Source organism: Neopelma chrysocephalum, unplaced genomic scaffold (genome assembly GCF_003984885.1).
Source record: "Neopelma chrysocephalum unplaced genomic scaffold, ASM398488v2 Primary Assembly neopelma1_88, whole genome shotgun sequence".
Taxonomy (NCBI): domain Eukaryota; kingdom Metazoa; phylum Chordata; class Aves; order Passeriformes; family Pipridae; genus Neopelma; species Neopelma chrysocephalum.
In genome coordinates, this window is record NW_020897750.1 from 3894102 (window position 1) to 3917065 (window position 22964).

The 22964-nt window shown below is 38.6% G+C and overlaps 1 protein-coding gene across 14 annotated transcripts in view; it reads right to left on the reverse strand.

Annotated features, from left to right (window-relative positions):
- The window catches only part of MAPK10 (mitogen-activated protein kinase 10), a 198023-nt gene that overhangs the window by 30682 nt on the left and 144377 nt on the right, over positions 1 to 22964 (reverse strand). For 13 of the 14 annotated variants that reach the window (XM_027692825.1, XM_027692823.1, XM_027692828.1 and 10 more), the window contains one exon: positions 19838 to 19909. In XM_027692825.1, coding sequence (XP_027548626.1) covers positions 19838 to 19909 — 72 coding nt within the window. Of the gene's footprint in view, positions 1 to 10033; positions 10106 to 19837; positions 19910 to 22964 lie in introns of all 14 variants that reach the window. The other variant, XM_027692822.1, reaches the window with a different exon arrangement.

Consider the following 22964-nt stretch of genomic DNA (forward strand, 5'->3'; position numbering starts at 1 on the left):
GAAGCTAAATGGGTGAGAACGTCGAGCTATAAAATCATCACTGGAAGCGTTACTTGTGCAGATTGATTGAAGGCCATTTGATAAACAGTGAGGGCTTGCTTCAGGACTTACTTCAAAGCAGTCATCAGAGGCTTACACTTGTACAGAGCAGGTTAACCATTGCTCAGGCATTTCATGAAGGCCAAAAAAACAAAAAAAAAGCTCTTTGGGATTACCAAATTTCATGAGACTTGGACATGCTGAGAGGGAAGATTTAATAAGATGCTCTAGACATGAGTAATAAGGAAAAAAGAGTAAAAGTTCCCAGAATAGGGCCTACATGTTGGGAACTACTGACAACAGTGATGAAGAGGGGAGAAGGAAAATCCTTAGACAATGGCCCAGTGCCACATTTCTTGTAAGCTGACAGAAAGGCTCTCACTAAGAAACAACAGACAAGTGAACTACCACCCACGACTGGAAGATTTTAAGAGAGGGAGTCATCAGTGCAAAAACAAGAGCCAAAGCCAAGGGAAGCTGGCAGAGCCACCATATTACACTCCTTGACTAGACTTGTTTTGCAGGAGGACAGCACTGGAGCTTTTGCAGCCCTGGCTTGCACCGGGAGCCAAAAGGTCAAGCTTTATGTCACAGCAACTTCAGGGATTGGTTTTGAGTAACTGAATGATCTGAATGGATAATCATGATTCTTTACTGTATTATTTCTGACTTATACTGCTCATATACTCCCAAAACCCTTAAATAAAATACATTCATTTGGTCTTTATATATATTTATACACACACACACACACAGATTGACATGATGGAGAATTCAGGACTTGTTATGGTCCTATTAATAGTAATAACAAAACCATGCTCAGCAAAAGCAGGTAGAGACAGACCATTTTTTAGTCAGATGGACACACAGATTTTCTCTCTAGTAATGTTTCTCCAATTGCCTAAACCTTACTATCACTGAATTATATATTCTGCAGGAAACAAATGAAAAAATATATACAGAATATATAGAACAGTCCTAATGTGAATCAAAATCTACTGTAGGTTGCATTAATCAGTGAGAGATTGTAACTATAAATGTTATTTGCACATCAATTGAAAAAATGGTAACTACAAGTTAGTGAACTCATAACTCTGACAGAAATTTCCCAGGTCAAAAAAAGATTAACCCATATTTGAGTGAAAAAAAATTTTAAAGAAGAAAAACAGAAGATTCTGTTTTTTCCCTTGAAATTAAACAGATGCTGGACAGACTGGAAATAATTACAACCCAAAGCTCTGGTAAATTATGAAATGTCCACTTTAAAACTAGTTGAATCACCTCAGCTGTCCCTTGCCCCAGGCAGGATCAAGGAAAATGTGTCAACTATTCACAACAGCATCTGGATAATTTAAGACTGAAGAGGGGATCTAACCTGGATTTATTAGCCTGCCTCTGGCACTAGCTCTGTAACATTTTTACTAACGCTAAGGTGGTCATACAGAGTTACTGCAAAGATTTACAAAAACATTTCTGAAATGTGTATCTTTTGAATGAAGATTTATCATTGAGGCCTCAGGTTGCCCCAAGCTCACCAACCACTTTTTCTCTTTGCACTCTTATACTGTCCTAAGGATTGTTCTTCCTTTGCTTTCTAAATACTCGATTATTTACCTGGAAAATAACCAGAAGCTGAACTGCAGATTAAGAGACATATTTTTCTAAAGCAAAGGCATAAAATTTCTAAAGGGAAAATAATATTTTGAATTAAGAAGAAAGTGTTTCCATTGGAAAAATAAGATTCCACAATAAAGTCATCTATTTAGAGGTACCCGCTGAAAGTTTACCAGTATTTATGTTTCTGTGTGCATTGATGCAATGTATTTCAAAAGTGTGAATAAAGGACCAGTGTTTTGTTCACTCAGTTGGTCTGCAAAGTTCAGATAAATGATATTTCTGCAAATTTCCAAACTATAAGGTAATGGAGCTTGGCTATAAGACAAAATTTACAATACTTCTTGGTCTCAATCAGAACATATTAAAAGCATTTCTACAGAGTACAAAGTAATAGCTCGTTAGTAAAAAAATGAAATTTAAACAGCAAATTATTGTCTTTGTACCCAAGCTGCCTAGCCTCTGAATAACAATAATTTTTCTTTTTCCTTCTCATGTTACATCTTTTTAAATCATAGGGGATTTTTTTGAGTGAAGGATTATATTTTGTTATGTTCAACAACAAGGTTTTGCATGAGAAGTTGATGTTTGCCATAGGACGTTTTAGTTGTACTGTGATACAAATAACTTAATGGAATCATTCGCTTCTCCTGAAAATGAAGCCTGTTTCTCAAGTCTTTCTCAAGCAGTATCCAGGGACTGTGATGTGGAAAACACTAGAAATTCTGTAAAAATACCTGCTTATAACAGAGCTGTTGGAATTGTGCTGGACAGTGGTAGTGATGGTGGGGAATCATGCTTCAAGGATCATTCCTTGATCCTGCCTGGATTAATCAGCAGTTCTGCACAAGTTTTACTCCACTGGAGAAGGATTTACTCTTTCTGGCTAAATGTGCTGCTTCTGGAGATAGAACTAGGGCATGTCAAATCTTGCTTTTTTTAAGGTAGGCATAACAAAACTAAAACTGACATGGGGCGTTTCCTTTGTAACAGACAGACAGTTCGTCTCTTTTCAATCTCAAAATCTTGAGGGAACCACATTTCTAATAATTTTCTCCTTAAATCTGCACATTCCACCAACAAGAACAAGAACTGCACCACTTCAGGCAATTTTTTATGCCACTAACTCAACAAAATTAGAATAATTGCTATGAACAGCTTTGTATATTTCCCTCCCAAAGACTAAATTGTGGCACCAACTGCAAAGCTGATAGCTCAACTAATTTTTTTTTTAATTGGACCTTTCTTTCTAAAATAAAACAGTTAAAAAACCAAAGAACTAACTAGTTTCACTGTGGGAGACATCAGTGTCACATTCATATTTTTTCCACACTCCCACAATTTACATACCGATCTCAACACAATTCACAAGTACTTTACATTTACATTTACAAATGCTACCATCTGACAAGACAGTAAATGTAGAGCATTTTCTGTGTGAACGCTTTGAGAAAAATGTGGCATTTGTAAAAATTAGAATGTAACAGAAAATACTGTGCAATTGGAATAGTAGTTGCTATTTATATTCTACAATAGAATATGTGGTGATAATAAAAATAACATGTAGCACAAATAAAATGCCTTCAAAAACTACCACTGATCGTTCAGAAGTTAGGAGATAGTGGTATTGGTTGTGCAGCTGTCATTAACCTTTCAGGTGCACATTTATGACACCACTTTAACTAAAATTTTCAAATACTATTGTTTTTTAGCTGGCATTTTATTCCGTTACTGACAATCTGTGCTTACACAGCAGCAAGCAAATCACAGAATCATACATCTTGGGTTGGAAGGGACCTTAAAGATGATCTAGGTCCAACCCCCCTGCCATGGGCAGGGACACCTTCCACTAGGCCATGTTGCTCAGAGCCCCATCCAACCTGGCCTTGAACACTTCCAGGGAAGGGGCATCCACAAGTGTTACAATCTACGAGTGTTCCAAGGCTACAAGTATTTATAAGAGCCTCATATGAGTCTGTATACGAAGTAGGATCCAAGTGATACAGCAGAATCCTAAAATAAGTGTTTCTGTTGTTCTTGTCAGTGAAGTTGATATGGGTTTGATCAGTGCTTCCAAGAACACAGTTCGCTTCTGTATCTCAGATGTACCTGCAACAATTTGGATATGAAATCAAAAACTAGACTCCTCAAGCACAAAACATAGTAAACAAGTTCCTGGAAACTGTAGGGTTGCTCCTGTTTCTCAGTCACGATAAAACAGGACCATTCTGTGTTTTCATCTGTGTAATTATTCAAAAGTTCTTTTTGTCCTTTCCGAACAAATTTTTCTTACAGTTCATGATTACTCAACTTCACAGTGTTTAACGAAAGTCAAATGTTGGCCTTGATGTTCTGCAAGAATACTCAACTGCATACATCTTTCTATATATTCATCTGTCTATCAGCCTATATCAGCTGAGTCAACTCTAGCAACCCGCAGCTCAGTCTTACTCTCCCAGTCTTTTACATCAGTTCTATCTCTACATTTCCTCTGACTTCCAAGAAGCAAAAGTACTACACATTACTCAAAGGATGGAAAGTCAGCAAAGAGAAAAGGCTAAATAAGGAGGAAAATAAAAAAGCTTCATGTGAAAATATATGCAATAGGTCAGCTGTCAAAAAGATAACTTCCTGTAATAGGAAAATATATTAAGATCATTTCAGATGAAGAATACACATATACCCATCCCATGAAGACTTGCTTCAGCAATGCTACATATTCAGGATTTATAAAATGTGGTGTCTTTTGTAGGTCTCAAACTGTTCTTCTAGGGAAGTGATTGAAAACGTGGCTGCATAGCATTTGGTCTTGACAGCTATCTCCTCTATAGCATACTTCCTTGAAAATGCATGAACTGATTTACATTACTGGATATGAGCAAGTGTGTTCTCATTTTCCTTATATTTGCATACAGATGGTAGCTTTTCAAAGATAAAATTATAAGTTGCTAGTACATTGTCAAAGTTCAAACAATTTGTGTTTAGTGCAATCATTTCTAGCAGAGTTCCACTGCTGTATTGAATGTAATTAAGTAGTCAATGGACCATCTCTCATCCATTTAATAGTACTGTACAAGTATTGGGAATGGTTTTTCTCAGCTTGGGCACTCTTTTTTTTTTGTGGTTTCTCCATGAGATCTCTGTTTCAGTATAGAATCACTGGCCATTGAGAATGGATGCTCATTAAAGAAAAACACACCAAAAAAATTACTTTTCAAACAGAGTATCATTCTCATCTCAAATTTAAAGCAGAATTAATTATTTGTTCAAATACACAAAGCTGCTCTTCCTATGTAATTTATGATTTCTAATGCAAATAATACACTGAAAAATATAAAATACTATTTCGCTTACTGTTGTAACCAAGAACTCTGTACTAGTTCGACCAGGTAAGACTACATTAGACTTTCATGCAAAATTTCTGCAGTTTCTGTGTCATTTGTCATCAGTTCAGATTTCTTGACAAGGAAAATGTGCCAAGAAATTTGTTTTTAAAACGTTTGCTAGAACAGTTTCCAACAACCTGTTCTCTTCTTACGTAGTCAGAACAGACCCTGCATCTTCTGCATAAAGCAGAGAAAGCCTTATGGTAGTTATTGAGATCTTCTCTGGTGCCCACAAAAATAATTTTCCACTATTCTAGAAAGTATAAATCCAGCTCTAAAAAGAGATTGTAGTCAATGCTATAATGACTTGTGTACACATATAGCTGGACCAGCTATAATGCATCATCTAAGTGTTCTTTGTAGATCATTCTGACTCAATACAGCAGCATTTGCTTATGGAACCCAAGACAAAGTTATTAGGCAAAATATGTATACTTAAAAGTATTTTCAGAAAACTACCTAAATTTTGCCACTCTGCATTTCACCAGTAATTCAGTTTAATTTATGTGAAGTTCGTAAGTAAACTACCTCTATGCTTGAAAAGAGTCTACAAAAAAGTAAACAACTAGTGTTTCAAAATATGGGTCTCGAAAAAAAATTGTTTTGTTTTTGTTGAAATGAAATGGCCATCAGTATAGATTAAAAAAAGTCCTTCAAGGATGCTGATGGCTTACAGTGTTTCTGTCTATTTTCTTCATCTCACACTGGTCATATTCCTGAATTTCAGAGCAGTGGTCTCAACACAAGGTCTGAAGGAGTGAGTTTTGACTCTAACTGTGAAAATCTTTAATGATCGTGGCTGTCTTCTGAAATTTAGTTGCCCTTCCTGAGCCCTGTTTATCTTCTGAATTCCATAATATGTTTTTGAATTTCTGCCCAGTATTTATTCAGCAGCTCATCAAATCTGTTGATGGCTGGAGAACTTCCTCTACAAACACATCTGCTGCTGCACCTGGCACTGGCTGAAAATTTTAAAAGAGCTCTGGTAAGATTGGTGCCGAGTGACTTCTAAGAGAAATTCCATAGAATCATAGAATTTTTTAGGTTGGAAAAGGCATTTAGGATTACCAAATCCAATTGCTAACCCAGCACTGCCAAGACACCGCTGAAGTCCATTGAAGGTGGCCTGGGCTGCAGTGATCATGCACTGGTGGAACTTGCAGTCCTGAGGGATATGGGTCAGGCCAAGAGTAAAGTCAGGATCCTGAATTTTGGAAAACAAACTTCCAGTTCTTCAAAAAGATAGTCAACTGGACCCCTAGGAAGCAGACCTCAGGGACAAGAGGGCACAACAGAGCTGGCACATCTTTAAGGACATTTTCCATGCAGCACAAGAGCTGGCAAACTCCAAGCACAAGAAAACATGAACATATCCTCACTATTGCAGCATCTACTTGTAGTATTCCTGTCTGTTTCTAGCCTTCTAGAACCTTCTGTGGCGATGCACTTCTGTCTTTGTAACGTGTACAGCTGGATGCACAATGATGATGTACCTAGCCTAGAGGCAGGTAACGCATTAGCATTATTAAATACCTCCTAAATGAATCGTAAAACTGTGCATAAAACCCCTATGCCCCAATCTCTCCGACCTCCACAGCATGACTGCAGTTGCAGAATAAGGTTGTGTGATACCTCTCGCAGACCTCTGTGGTTTATACCAAGAGAAGCTGACATCACACTAACCCCACACCTCTGTACTGAATATATACTTGTCTCCCTAAGCTTTCCCAGCTACAGGATCTAAAGGCACATTCATCCTTGTCTGCCCAAAATGCATTCAGCAGTTTAAACAATAACGTGTAACCACCACTGTCACAGCTCACCAGAGGACTAAGGCACCTTCTCAACTCCTTCAGATCACTTATGCAGTGATAAGAAAAGAGTAACAGTCTCTCTCATAAGATCTTGAGAAGAACACACGGAGCAAGAGTCAACTTACAGGTACAGTCAGCTTTCCATGTTGCTTCTGAGGCAACACAATACACCATGTTGCCATTTTCTCCTTGCTTGAGGCACAAGCATATCCAAGCTTCATGATAATAGGGTTTTTTTTGAAAGCAGAACTACTGCTGTCAACCTTGAAAAGAAGTTTCATGTGAAATTAAGAAAAAAAAAAAAGGTTTTAGCTCACAATTAACTGCATCACATGCATGCACCAAAAATGATAGAGAAACAGTAAAATTTCAAGGATCAGTAGAGATCACAATGATTTTGGACACTGCAAACCATCCTTCACAATTGGGAGTTTAAAAAAGAAGAGGTGGGTTCTGTTCTCAGCTTCACCCAAGTGATTTCAGTGAATTCAAATGGATTACAGGAGTGGAACAAGCTGCAGCCTAGCCAAGCACTCCATTCTGCACTTACTCTGAGGCATTTTCTGCTTTTCTGCTTGTTAATTTTGCTACAGAATTTTTTAAGTTAGCTGAATGGACCATTTAGTTATGTAAACAGTAACAGTATCAAATGACCTACACTCCATAACCACTGGAAAATGGCAAAGAGTAAATTTTGCAGTCAAATGTATGACTGACAGTGCATTTCTCATGAATATTCAGTCTTTCAGCTTCAAAACTGCTTTTTGTAGTTATTTATGCATAAAAATTGACACAAATTAGTATTAAATACTCTTCAAATCAGAGTGTGGTTGTGAAATGAAGCACTGCCTGTTAAGAAAAAATTGCTGATAGCAGATTCTGGTACACTGCCAGTCTTAACCCATTTTACATCAATTTTATGTCAGAAAGGAAACTTTTTTAAAGAAGCAGATATCTAGTTACTCTTGCTCCTACACTTAAATATATCCTTAAGAATGCTGCCCTCAAGCTCTTAGGGTTTATAGTCTCTGCTGATGGAATTATAAAGCTGCCTAACTCATCTGAAGAAATAATCCTTTTCACAGCAATGCTAAGCATTTTCTGTGCAGGGGTCAGGAAGATGGCACGAGGTCACCAGTCTCAGCAGCTTTCTGACTGGTTTTCAGCTGCACAGATGGGCAGGGGAGCCAGAAGTGCTGAACCCCAGCTGGTGGCTGCTCAGCAGCAGGGAAGGGGTGGGGGGATGGATTGGAGAAGAGGTGGCTTTGAGGAGGGATGCTCAGCAGCCTGAAAGAAAGCAGTGGTGTTGTTCTCTGTTCACGGAATAGACACTCAAGGAACAGCAGAAGAAAAGCAGAGTAGTACATAAAGCACAGTGCAAGTTTAGCAGTGTGTTATAAATACAAATGAAGAATGTGAACTCAATTACAGACCAATCCTAAACACATCAGCAGCTGGTAGTGATGATTTCTGTGGAGTTATTGCAATAATAGAACACAATGGTTTAATTATAGAGGGTTTGTGCTCTTTCTTTTTAACAAGTATGCAGCTGTATCAAAGAAACCAGTTTCTGAAGTGCTATTTCAGACATATTCAATTCTTTTTGTATTTATTTGGGGGATTCTTTAAATGATACCTTACAAAATGTAAGTCTATGAACATAAAAAAGTTCCAAGTACTGAAGGATGCTAACCCCTACACACAAATGTCTCACTCCACATTCACAGGAAACCCAAGCATGGCCTGAGCCAAATCTTCCAGAACACAAATAGGTGCTAATGATTCCCATCACCACATAGAAGGGAAAGGTTTACTATCACATATGCAGAAGATATGTGCTCCAGATCACACAAAAACACAAGGGAAGTGTACTGTTCATTTCATACGCATATGCTCACCCAGCATTTTGGACAAAACACAAATTGCAATCTTACTAGACAGGGCTGTGAAAATATTAATGATATAATTGCCTACTTTCATTTCTTTAATGCTCTTCAGATAATACTTTTCCCACATTTTGATCAAAATATTGACACCTTTAAAGTGTGAATGAGGCCAAAAGTGAAGTGTTGAATTGAATTGATATGTGTATACACACACACATAAGTGTACATGCACACACATTCAGAGAAAGTTACATGAAAATGAATAATGCCTGGAAACTCCTCTAAGTACAGAGTTTAGATTAGGAGGAAAACTTGTACACAGGTCATCTCCATTTCTCATTTTCATAATCCTATGGAGCATGAATGACTGGGGTTAGACCAAACATGCTCTGTTGCTGTTGTGCATAAGAAACATTTCCACAAACTGATAAATAGTAAAGTACATACCGAAGTTTTAATAAAGCATCAAATAAAATAAGAATACGGCTGCCTCAGTCCTGAATCTAGAATGGTCTCTAAGGAAAACATGCATACCTAGTCTGCTTGGTCCTCCTGTCCACTGATTTAATGCACTTATCTATAAATCACTTCAAGAATATATCAAGAATATATTCTGTTTTCACATAATAGCTACATTTACTTAAATAAAGGATGACAAACTGAAGTCTGCTACAACAGTTCCTCAAGAATTTCTCAGTCTTCTGAGTCATTAAATTGCTACAAATGATAATTTTAGTCTTGAGAAGAAGTAGTTGTGTCCAAACTGAAGCCTTTTCCTACTTTTCTACTTTAATACCACTTGCAGAGGAACCAAACAAAGAAATAAGCATTCTAGTAGCCATGTCTGAGTTAATCTGACATGTAGAAACGCATGTAAAATGCAGAACCTCTTACATGTCATCCTGAGGCAAACAGTGACTTGTGCCTACCCTGCTACAACCTTTAAGAAACCTCTTATATGAAACACACCCCTCCCACCCACCACCAAATTAATAGAGACATTCATAACAACAAAACTGTGGTCACTGGCTGCAGAAAGTGATTCTGATGAGCCATGTAAGATGTTGTTTTCCATCTCCTTATGCTATACTTACTGCAGTTTCCACCTAAGGCTGTTGCTGAGAGGCAGTAATGGTTTGTTGACATATTGGTTTGCAGGGATTTTGCAGTGGGACTTAACCCAGCTCTTTAGGTACAGTACAGATATATGTCAGCACTAGTCTAGCAGGAAAGGGCTGGAAGGGAAAGGGTTGGAAGTACCTACTGAGGCCAAAATAGCTGCTAGGAAGGATACGATCAGTGCCAGGAAACAACACAGCACCTTTAATCATTTCTCCCATGATGCACCCTACTGACCACATGTCAACTGAAAACAAAAATGAAATGAAGGTAAACAAGAAAACAGGAACAGAACAACAAATAAATGAGAAGACTTATCGAATCATGCTATAGCACTGTGCCTGCAGCCCACACTGCAGACACAGACCTGCCTTTCACTCTCTGCGGGTGCTTTTCTGCCTGAGCATACAAGTTTCATGACAACATAGCAGGACTGAGAAAAATCGACTCCAACAGTTTTCTTTACCCCAGTGTGGATGAAAGACAATACTATTAAATACAGAAAACCAAGTGAGACCCACAGCTGGCTACTGTGTCATAATACAACTTTGTAATTAAAATGTACCAATTAATTTTGTCTTTTTCAAGTTTTCATTTGCATTCATTACCTAGATTTATGGTGCTTTGTCTTGTAAATGAATGCTGGTCTCTGTATTCAATAAGGATATGCAAATTGTTTTTTCTTTATCATTCCAGTTACCAGAGATCCATGCATATTTTCAGAAGCTGAACTGCCAGAAGCCATAAAAGGATCTTGGGTCCTTGTGAAGACATATCCACCTCTTATTCAGGGGTATAAACAGAATTTGTTGAGATCATTCAACTTCAACAATGCTTGCTTTAGAGCCTGTTGGCTCACTTCCACCGAGTCTCAGTGAAGCCTGCAGTCCATAACAGGGGTCTTGAGAATCTCATAAGATTTCCATTTGCCATGATGGGAAATGGCGATTTCTAAATAGGCCAGTTGAGACAGAGAAGCACTAAGCTGTACCTTCTGCATTGAAACTCAGAGCAAACTGGGGGACTATTGACCTCCTACAGAGAAGAGCAGCTCAGCTGGGTCAGACAAAGCTAACCACAATTTACGCTGGAACACAAGGTGAAAATCAGACTCCTTATATCCAGCCCAGGATTAAGGTGGCATTTTCCCCCATAGCGATACCATGAAACCACATTACCTCTGCTGTCCTTGCTCTATGAGAAATCATAGGGCAAGGAAGCAAGAAAAGGGACAGACTGGTCTCTCAGGGTCAGAAACCGTGGGGAAAAATATGAAAGCATCATGCTCTTTGGGTAAATTTACTCTTATAATTTCATATTGAGCAACAATTTAAAGTGCATTTGACTTTGAAAGCAAACGTCCTATCTATGGAAATCTTAACATGCCTTGGTCTAAGGTTCCCTGTTGCTTTATTTAGCATATGAAAAGCTTCAACAACTACAAAAAAAATAAATCAATAAACCAAAAACCAAAAAAAACTAAATAAAAGGCTACTTGTTTGGAAGCAATAAGCAGACCTAGAGATGCAAATTATTGCTGCTTTAATCACAAGCTAAATGGCATGCAAAATATCAGGAAAAGATAGAGCAAGCAGTTGTTTGTTCGTCTGTTATTAATTCCTTTTTATTTTCAGAGACTGCCTTCTGACATCACTGCTCTATGCTCTGCTTCAGAGCACACACACAGAAGTTGAACTAGTGACTTATTAAACTGCAAACTGTGCAAAATCAGAGATTATTATACTCCCCTACTCCTGAGGTCTTGAAAAGGAAAATTTCCAAATCAGAAGGAGCAAAGGTGAACATCTGAACATAACCAATGTCTGAAGAGCCTTCTTGACTGCTGCCTCTTTTTTCTGTCCTGAGCCAATTAGAAATAAGTCAAAGTGGAACCCAGAGTTTAGCTGTGTGTTTAAGAGAAGTAGTCAGTTGGAGGTTAGGAGTTTCAGCATATACAGTAGCAGCTGTAAGAAGCCCCAGTTAAGGCACTGAGACCCGTTCAAAGCTCCAGAAAGAACTGCAGTACAGATATCTATGCCTCAATCCTCTGCTTCATTTAGTCCAACACCAATCCAGATGTAGTCTGAGTAATTTTAGTCATATAAGCATCAGAAAAAACAAGCACACCACAATCTCTAAACATTTGCACTCAACTCCAAAGCACTGAAAATTTACATCTGGTGCAAGATGTTTTTCAAATGCAAGATATTCACTAAGACTGGCAATGCTCCACCAAAACATGGAACATCCCTAAGCTTTAATCAAGTGCAGGCTCACTTCTAGTCACAGAGACTTCTGCGTGGCTCTGGGTAAAACTTCAGTTTAGCAACTATTTGCCTTGATGTTTTAAGATCACAAGAAACAGTGCTAAGGAATAAAACCTACAACCTTTTAAGACTCTCTGAAGTGAATCTGCTGAGATTTGCATAGCCCTTGATGAGAAACCCACTCTCCATTAGATTATCCTGGGTTACTAAAATGATGGTATTTTTAATTTGTTCAAAATCTCTACAAACCCGATTATCACATAGAGTTGCTCTGAAACACATTATTGTATATGTATATATACCTCAAAATATGAGTAAACTTTCCAAGGACACCAAATGCCTCCCTGGCATAGCCACCTTGAATAAATGCTCAGCAGAAACCATATGCAACTGTTTTCCTCAGTAAAGGAAATATTTTACTGACACAGCAAATCTCTTCCTCTCTGGGATCTGAACCTCCTTGTTCAGATTCCCAACCAGAGACCTAAGAAATACTCTATATGGTGATTGCATCAGGGTTGTCTTGCAAAACACTTAAGGAATGAATCTGTCCTCCGCAGGAACCTTCAAAATCTCTCCAGGGGCTTGAATAGAGCTTGGAGAGGCTGAACAGAGGTTGTTCTGTTGCCAGACATACATGACCCCTGCCTCCCAAAGCTTCTTGTGTCCTGGGGAAGCAGTCTGATCTGGCTGCTGACATGGTCCTTTGCAGGGAAGGTGACCAGAGAGATTGTGAGGGGAAAGTTGGGATGGAAGAACACTAAGAAGAGATGTATTCCTCTTGTGTTTTAATCTCACACATTTCCTGACCCAAATGAGTGCTTGCTCATCCTTCCAGATTCCAGATTCCACTCTGCAAAGATACAGAAAGATCAGGAATTGTGGAACTAGTCAAAGATGTTCTATATGGAAATGACCCAAGTCAACCTTCCATGGACACCTCCCTTGTAACTCTGCATTCTCCTCTTGCCAAACTGCAGGTTCTCTGGGGCTTGACAGAGCACAATGAGAGGGATCTCATAAGGAAAATCTGTAACTGCCCCTGCTAAAACTGACACTGAGGTGGCTCTTCAGTTCTGCACTCAGTAAACTCCAGCTGTCATTCAATGGCAATCGTGACATTCAGATTAAAATTCATTAAATGCATGCCATGGGAAACTCCGGAGACCAGAGATGCAGGCACAGCTGAATGAGCTTTACTATCTTTCCCAACCTCATGGGCTAGTTCACACTTTCTGCCCAGAGCACTAGTGAGAATGCCAAACATACAAATTTGTAATAGCTCCTGTTTCAGTGATGCAGAAATTGCCCCTCTGCAAGCTGACAAGAGATGTTCGCATCCTCAAAACTGACTTGGGAAGACTATGATAGACATATTAATGAAACAAATCATCACACCTGATTTTATTTGTGTAACTGTAGGCCAAAATATTTAGCACACAATGCCACTTGCCAACAGCTGCGGTGCAAATTCTAGTAAGATGTCAAGGTAACTGAGTATGCCTGTCACAACAGTGAGTTTCTCTCTCCAAACTCTCCTAGAATGGAAAGACACCTTGCTAGGCAAGACCTCTCTTTACCTTCATCTCTGTTGTTGAGTACTCCTGCAGAGCTGCACCAATATCTGCCCTTACTTGAATTTTCAGGAGGAAAAATACAGTAGTCTGTATTGGACACTGTTATCTCGTTTTTACAGATTGTTGTTCCTAAGCAATAAAAAAGGATACAGTTTATAAAAATACTCAGTAATTCTTAGTAACACAAGGGCAAAGTTGCTTTTTTTTACATGCTCCAGCTACCACAGCTACAAAGGCTTCAGACTGCCAATGCCAAGGAAAGTCTGTGATGTGTGGCACTTGTCATGATTGTTGTGGAGATGGCTCAAACACTTGAAAAACATTAAAAAATCCTCAAAGCCACCAAATCCCTATCTCCCTCAATTCCAGCTAAGTCACAGCAAATTCCCAGTTTTGTGACATTCCACGCTGGGGCAGGTTTGCTGGCAGGACTTGTGACCCCATGGGGTACTCATGCTGGAGCAGCCTGTACCTGAAGGACTACACCCCATGGAAAGGGATCAATACTGGAGCAGTTCATGAAGAACTGCAGCCCATGGGATGGACTCACACTGGAGAAGTTCATGGAGGACTGTCTCCCATAGGAGGGACCTCACACTGGAGCAGGGAAAGGACTCCTCTCCCTGAGGAGGAAGCAGCAGCAGAAACGACATGTAATGAAGGGACCATAATCCCCATTCCCCCTCTCCCTGTGTGACTGGGGTGGAAGAGATAGAGAATCAGGAATAAAGTTAAGCCTGGGAAGGAGGGAGAGGTGAAGGGAAGGTGTTTTTAAGATTTGTTTTATTTCTCATTATCGAACTCTGATTTTGTTTGGTAATAAATTCAACTGATTTCCCTTAGTCAAGTCTGTTTTGCCCATGACATCAGATCTCTCTCTGTCCTGATCTCAACTCATGAGCCTATGTTTTCTCTCCCCTGTCCAGTTGTGGAGGGAATTGATAAGAGTGCCTTTGGTGGGCACCTGGCATCCAGCCAGGGTCAACCCACCACAGTGCAGGAGCTTGGCCCACCTGGAGAAATGCAGAAGGAGGTAGGAATCACACAACACCTGTGTTCTCCTTCAGAGGTTGACTCTTAAGTTGCAGTGCCAAAGAAGTGCTAAAAAAATAACTGTTTTCCCTTGGGAAGTTATGCTTAAGTGTTCCTTTCAGAACAGCAGAGCTTGCAGTGGAAGGGACACTACAGGATATTAAGAGACACGTGTATATTAAGAAAAGGCCATGGGAATCCTGAGAGGCAAGCTCAAGAATGAGTGGAGGCACATGGAATGACTCAAGCCCTTTCCTTTCTCCCATTTTCTTTTGAATATAACCATATAAAAAAAAAATCATTACAGTAAGAGAGACCTATAGAGAATATTTCCAAGGAATGTGAAACACACTATGCTGCATCTAACAGACTGTAACATTTAAAACATGTTTTGCAGATCCTGCAGTTGCTAGATTCGGGTCCTCTTTTTACCTCAATTTACATTTTGACTGAAGTATCTCTTCTCAGGTCTCAAAGAGTATTTAAGTACACTTGTGCTATCTCTTTCAGCAGGAAACCCACAGGTAGTCTCTCTTGCTACAATACAAACAGATTAGCATATCATTTAAGTATACTTATATATTTTCATATCTGATAAATTATATGTGATTTTGAGTGTCTTCCAGTTCTCTACTTTGATCCTGACCAAATACCTACAGGCTCTTGACAAAAGGCAATTCAGTAGTGTTTTGTCCACAAGTTCTAAATTCTCTGCTTAACTGTACCAGTGAAACTCAGCTCAAATTAGCACAGTTGCCATCAAGCAAAAACTGATTAAGTGCAGAGAAAAAAACCCAAAATATTTGAGACCATCCAATTTTCATAGCTTCCTGAAAGGGCAAGTAGCTTGCCTTGGTTGAAATTCCAATGAGGTAGCAGTGGGTGTAGCACATATCTACACCTCAGCACTTGGTCACATTTGAACCTGCATGTTCAGATCCATGCTGAAAATCTTTCAGGTGACTGCTGGGAAAGCAATGGATCATCATCATTGTAGCATCTGAGATCCACTTCAAATGCTACAGAGATGACAGATAGTGTGTGGGGTCTCATGCTAAGGTGCAAATTAAACTCTATAAACTCTTAGAATATGCATATCTGAATTAAAAAAGAGAAGAATGGCAACAACCAAGTCATCCTCACATCTACTCTGAAGTCTCTTTGAGACAGACATGCTCTCATATGAACAAATTTTAAGAAAAATCCTGAGTCCAAAACCAAATACCAGGGAGGAATCACCCAGGTCAACAAAATCCAAACTTAGCCATCAATGCCATCATAGCTAACACAACTTAAGCACCAGGCTACCACGTACCAGCTGATCCAACCGGGAAAGTCAGGCTAGCTGTTCTTCATAGTATCTTTTAAATAATCCTGATGCTAATTGCTGGTTCTGGGTTTTGTTGGTTTTGGGGTTTTTTTGTTTTGTTTTGGTTTGGTTTTTTTAAGGCAAAACATGCCTCAGGAAAATACTACTGGGAACAAGAAAAGCAACAGACTGCACTAAACAAAATTGCAGAAATTTTATTATACTAAACTTCAAGAAAACACCCAACATGCACTCAAAACACTAGGATTACACCCAATGCAGATCTTATTTCAAATGCAAAGATAAATTCTGCTAACGAGTGGTGGAAAGGCAGCACCTTTCTCCATTCAAATTTTTCTTCCCTAAGGCGATAGAACACTCTCTGTCAGATGTCAGAGAGCATTTCTTAATCCCACTACTCTCTAAGACAGCTGGCAGGCAAAGGAATTTCTGAAAATGTGGCCACAGAAATCATTAACTTCATCTGTTAATGCTGACTTCTCTTCACAATCCGTTCTGCACGTTGATAATTACACAGAATAAAGTTGCAATTTCTCCCTCTTGCTGTCTTAATGATATTTTCTCTTTTGACTGTCTTAGACTCTAAGCTATTTGCAGTAGGAATTCTGTTTTTCATATTCGCCACAGAATTTCAGGCCTAGTCAAACTTAAGATGCTTGGCTGTTATCACAATATACTTCTATGACTAAGTCATTGTTTTCTCTTTCATCTGCTGAAGGACTCACACATGAACTTCCTAGAATGCCATCCTCTACATGGCTCCTTTTCAGTACTGAAAAGAAATGTTGTGATTTTCCCCATTAAGTCATGTGTGCCTGTAGGACGTCACCATGGCCTTGGCAGCTCATTATCTTAATAAATCTGTCTCATCTGAAAGCATTCATTTTAAGTTTTCCCTTCTCTTCACACAAAAAACATTTCCAATCCTTAAATTGAAATCTTATGAGATTTTGAAGACCTTATTACCTAGAGCTGAACACAGCTTTGGGGAAAGCCCTGGGGGATTCTAACATATTTCCAATGGCATTGAAGAGATTGGGCACTTTTTAGTTGCTTTCATTCTTTCTGATTTAACTGAGGCAAAAGTGGAATAAGCATTGAAGAAACACTGAGTGAAAAACTCAGAAGCAGACTACAAAAGCTTACCAGAACTTTCCGGGAATATTTTGGTCTGCAAATTCACCTGGAAATGGATTGAAAACTGGATTTTTTCTCAAGAGGGTTTGAGACAAGCAAGTCTCCCTGACGGTATCTGCATTAGCTGAATAACAAGGAATAAAGATACCTGCTAGGCAATTTTTGCCTGGTACTTCTCCAGGAGACTGGAGGCTGTTATTTGTCTGAAAACCAGCTGTAGTCCATTTAGATTTCAGACCTTTCGTATAACAACTAAAGAGAACATTTCTTATTTATGTTTTAAAACTGAAATTTCATTTCAAGTCAGCAGAACCTAAGCGCAATGGTAACTCAGTGTGATGATTAGATAAGATTAACTTTTTAAAATTTTTCTTTTCATAAAACTTGGCAGCAGCTGTGCCATACACAAATATTCCTACTCCAGACTAGGAACAAGTAAGCTTATACTGATAGCAAGTGCACACAGTAGACAGTCTTCTGAATAATTAAAAAGAACTGATGTTTCTTGTTTCTATACAGACTTGCCTTTCAGCTAGAAAACCCTCTGTTGGAAGGTCTTAGGTAGCCCAAGAGAAGTATGTAATGTCCTTCTGTGAAGTTTACCTGCAGCTGCATAAATGCTTCTCCAGCTCTTCCTGTACCTGAGAGGGAAACTAGATCTGCTCATCAACAGCCACAGAGGGATGGGAAATAATATGGACCCATACACAGACCAGTCTTTCCAACACTGACAACTCATTCATGGGGTCAAACTGGTTAACAAATGAATACTGAATTGGAAATGAATGTACAGATTCCTTTTTTTTCCTTTTTTTTTTCCTTTTTCTTTTTTTTCCTTTTTTTTTTTTTTTAACTTCTCATTCATCTGAATAAATCCACCACTAAAACATGGTAGTAATTGTGGTCTGGCCCACATAAACTCCATTTCAGGGTATGGGATTTCTGATGATTTAAAAATTAGGACTATCCCACAATTTACACAATGTTTGCTGCATTTGCTAAAAAAAATCGGTTGTTCTTTTCAACTGATATTGAAATGTTAAAAGGTATTTAAAAAGTATTCTATTGTTATCCCTGAATAAAACGCTGCCATAAGACACTGTTATCACAGTCAGACAGAAACAAAGTAATTCTCATTTTTGAATGATTTTTTTAAACATTGTTCAAATTATATGGCATTTATTTTTTCCTATAAATGGGCAGAAGAACATGACTTTTAAATATAATTTGTTGTTGAAAAAGGAGAGCAACCCATTAACCATGCAACTATGCTTTTACCCTGAAACCATTCCTTTTATGTATTCCAGTTGCTTATTAACTAAAATCCCAATCAGACTTCTAAGAATAAACCCAACATTTTTATTTCATTGTCATGTTTTGCATCCAATAACTTTCCAGTCCATATTCCTGTAACTGGAAGCCAGTTCAACGCTGCTGTTTCCCCCTCAGCAGAACGGGAGGTACCTGCTGTTTCTCCATCTACCTGTTAGTGAAGTATAACTTCATCCTCACCAGGCTACAGAGCACAGCTCTGCTTTCAGAGAAAGTTAACAGAGCTGTGAAAATAGGACAGGCAGGACCTAACTCTGACAAACATGACATGACAGGAATTACTCAAGAGTCAGCAAAAAAATAATTACTTCCATGGCTATCTGTCTATGAAAGCTGGGTTTGCTTCACACCAACTGCTGGTGTCTGCTGATTCCAGATTATCATGGTGCCTTTCTGCCAACTTGCTGGAAATAATATGCCTTTTTGTTTCTGAAAGTGGAAGATGTGTTATGCTGCTGCATCTTATTCTCATGGGCAAAGCCATCATGGGCTTGGTTTAGCCTGTGATAAACAGAAGGCTAAGCAGACACCTCCTCTTTTGTTTTCATTTTCTAATATTGCTTTTACCACCTTGGAAATGGCAAAAATAATATCGCTCGACAAGAAGAACAAGATGGAAGGGAAATACAATTTAATTGACACAGATCTCATGCAAGTAAAGGGAAGTCCATTTTTAAATCAAGAGAATCTGATTTCAGGCCAATTTGGAAACCACAGCAGATAAACGGTTGCCTTAAACTGGGTGAGTCAAATTCTTCATTTTGTTTCAAAGAAAAAAAAATGTTGTATTGACTCAACTCTGAGCCCATACAGCATTGAGATGAATCCAAAACCATGATGCATTAGCAAGCAAAAGATTATGATGTCACCACAAATGTTATGAAGTCACAATTTCCAAAACATGAAAGCAGAAAAACAGATTTACAGGAACAATACTGGCTAAGTTAGGACTTTTTTCTTTTTTTCTTATTTTTTCTTTCAAGGATAATAATTAAATCTATCCAATTTGCAGTCATAATGCTTGTTTTCTATATTTCTGATTGGTATGACATAAATATTATATAAAATGGAATGATTACAGGTTTCAAAGTAACTTAACTGACTGAAATAATTCTGTGCATCTGTTTTTCATTTTCAATTTTGTTCATATCAGTAGTGTGCTGTTTTCATTCAGTCATACCTCTGGGATTCAACTTTTTGCTTCTATCTTTACAGTCCTGGTATAGTCATTTTATGGTAAAAGGGATGGGGTGGAGGAGAGGAACAAATAATAGGTGAAGCTGCAGCAAATGGCACAAGGATACAGTCCCTTCCTGGAAAGAGGATTTTGTGGCGAACCATTTCTCCCATAATGCATCCCACAGACCATATATCCACTAGAACAGCAGAGACAGGGAAGTGAAGAAGGAGGGAAAAAAAGCAAAGTTAACTACGACATTTCACTCCTAAAGGAGGGGAAAAAGAGCAGGTTGATCAGAACAGTACAGTTTGTTTTGTGGTTTTGTTGGGTTTCTTTTTTGTGTCTCACCAAAAGCTAAAATAAATAAATAAGTAAAAGCTGTGTCAGTCAGCTCAACAGTAGTTAGTAACAACAGTGGAAAAAGTTTAAAATCAACATTTTGTGTAAATGTCCGGAGCTAGCAAGTAAAGATCAAGTAATAACTGCACAGACCCATGGTATACAGTGGATTTATGGTGAAAAAAGAAGTCTTTTTTATTTTTTTTTCCTCAGAAAAAAATCCAAACCCAGATAATGATAATCTGGAATACATCCTACTGTCAGCCAGGCAGTTTCTAGACTTTGTCCTGCAGCACTGAGTCTCTCTGCAGCAGTATACAAAGGAAACTGCTCACCCAAGTAAAGGCCATGTGGATAAGTACCACCCTTAGGGGTTATTTAGAACTGCTTCAGCAGCTGTACCTATGTCTCATCTCTAGTTACCTATCTAGATGTATCTGTCTGGAAGAACTGGAGAGTGTGGCCTGAGTGGACTATGCTTTGTACTGCATAATATGGTAAAACAAATGTTCCTCAGGATAAGTACCAACAATACTATGAGCATTTCTTATTCCTGATCCTGCCTTCTTCAGCTTTTAGATGCAATATGCACAGCTATATTATCTGCTTAACTTTGATGGGGTTTTTTGCCCCTTAGGTCTTACAAGAAAAAAAGGCTGTACAGATACTGTGGCATAGTATGCACAGAAAAAAAAAATCCCCTGAATTCTGTGCAAAGAGGAAAAAACTGCTTTCAAATGCTTTAAAGGACTATGTTGTTTCTCAGCTTCAAATCCTCATTTTTTTGTCATGTTTGACCTACACAACCAGTTTTCTCCTCTTTTTCTTCCCCCTTTTTATCCTTCAAGAGCAATTCAAAACAAACCAAAGAAACAAACAAACAACTCATTTCTTGGTAAAACAAAATAAAGGTGAAATGTTCCATTTGGGAAAAGGAGGGTACAGGTAAAAGGGGCATGGGACAGCAAAAGCATGCCTGAGGCAGTGGCAGAGTTTTCTTCATAGTGACAGTTTTGGGACCTTCTACAGAAGTGCAGCAAACTGGTTATAATTATGCATCTTTAGCCAACCAAGTGCAGAAAGAAAATGAAAGCAGTGAACAGTCCTTATACAGGCAGTGTACATCGTTAGAGGAAAAAAGTAGGGGAGCTTCAGTAATGTGGCAGCACAGGCCAGAGCAGGGAAGCAAAGAACAACCCTTTCTGTTGACTTCCTTGGGAGCTGGGTCAGAGCCTCCAGGCAGAACAGCTCCTCTGACAGCTGACCTTCATTTTCAAATATTTTCTTTTCTTTCTCTGTTTACTGGATTTTGTCTTTGTACAAGCAAGACAAGGTCATTCATCTTAAGCCAGATTCATTGACCAGGGAAGTCAAAGGAAGTCTTTATGGTGACTTCAATGGGCATCTGATCGGGGCCTTTGGATGTGGCAAACGTTCTTAGAACCTTCCCAGCTGTGTACTTTGTCACAAAAGCATGTCTAACTTTTTCTTGGTGAGGTTTTAATCATGTGAAAAGCAAATGCTTTCTCTGTCCTTTCATGGACAATAACATCAACAATGGTAATCATCTACTAAATGTCTGGAGAAAAAAAAAAGGCAAAAGAATTAATTTGACAATAGAAGAAACTCTGGATTTTGACTAAGGAACTATCTAAAGGGTGCTGAGTGTAGTTCAAATTTCTAATGGCGCAGCAAAAATTTCATTTAGGAAATAATTTACAGAACATTATTCCTTTTTCAGAAATTATTCTCTATGCTTAGACTCTGCCTAACAAGTCTTTAGTTTTTAGAATTTTATATTAAAATGTATACTTTTAATTCATAAACATTACAAATAATTCATAGAGGGACTTGCTAATTTCAGAAGAGGTCATGTGATTATGCCTTCTTAAGTCATGGAATCAGCTCCCAAAATCTGTCTCACTGCCCTTTACAGGGTGCAGTTGGCTATTAGCAGAAGTTCTCCCTCAGGTTAGCTAACCTCTTCAACAGAAATTAAGTAGGGTACTTTTTAATAAATTCCTGTATTTGCCATCCAAAAGTCTCCTTGTCAAACACAACTGCTAGATTTTGATGGCAGAATCTGAGTCATAGTGTATTCCCTCCTTTCCTGGTCTACCTGGCACTCAGATGCAATTCTCAGTTACATTATAAAATGAGAATCACTTACAAAGCTTTCCCTTCATCCCCTGCAAAATGTGAGTTCTTCCTTACCTATTTCTCTATAGCAAGCCCCCCCACCTGCTTTTCACAATCTTTCCAGGGACCAAGATCTCTCACAGACTATTCAGAGTAAAATTCTATTTACTTCTAGGGAGATTACATACAAATTATATGCACTTTCTTTTAGTTACAGCTTTTTCCTCTTCTCTGCAAGCCTACCTGTCATTAAAAAAAAAAAGACTCAAACTGCAAAATTTATACCTAGATCTTGACCACATGAAACCTGTCAGTAAAACCTGGGACTTTGGTAAAATCTATCATGAAGAAGGAAATCATTCCTGAAATTCAGATCTAGTTCTGGATTTGGACAAATTCTGGAAGAGTTAGGAATTGCTATTTCAGCTTGTACCTCTTCTTCTTCCTTTAAACAGCTCAGAGACCCAGACTCAACTTTGGAACACATCACTCATTCAGCAATTCCAGTGGTTCCCACACTCTTTCAAAGCCACAGGAGCCAAGGATACTCTAGTCAGAAAGAGCTAACCGTATTTGTTAAGGTCAACCACAACTAAGAAGGAGTTTCTTATTACTCTGCAATCCCACACTGATATATTTACCAGCATTACATCCCAAATACATTCTGTAGCTGCAGTGAGAAACTGCTCTAACTCAAGATGTCATTTCTATTTACATTTTCTCTTTCAGGTGCCCCTTTCAACTGTAGAAGCAGACCTTGCACTTCAGGTCAC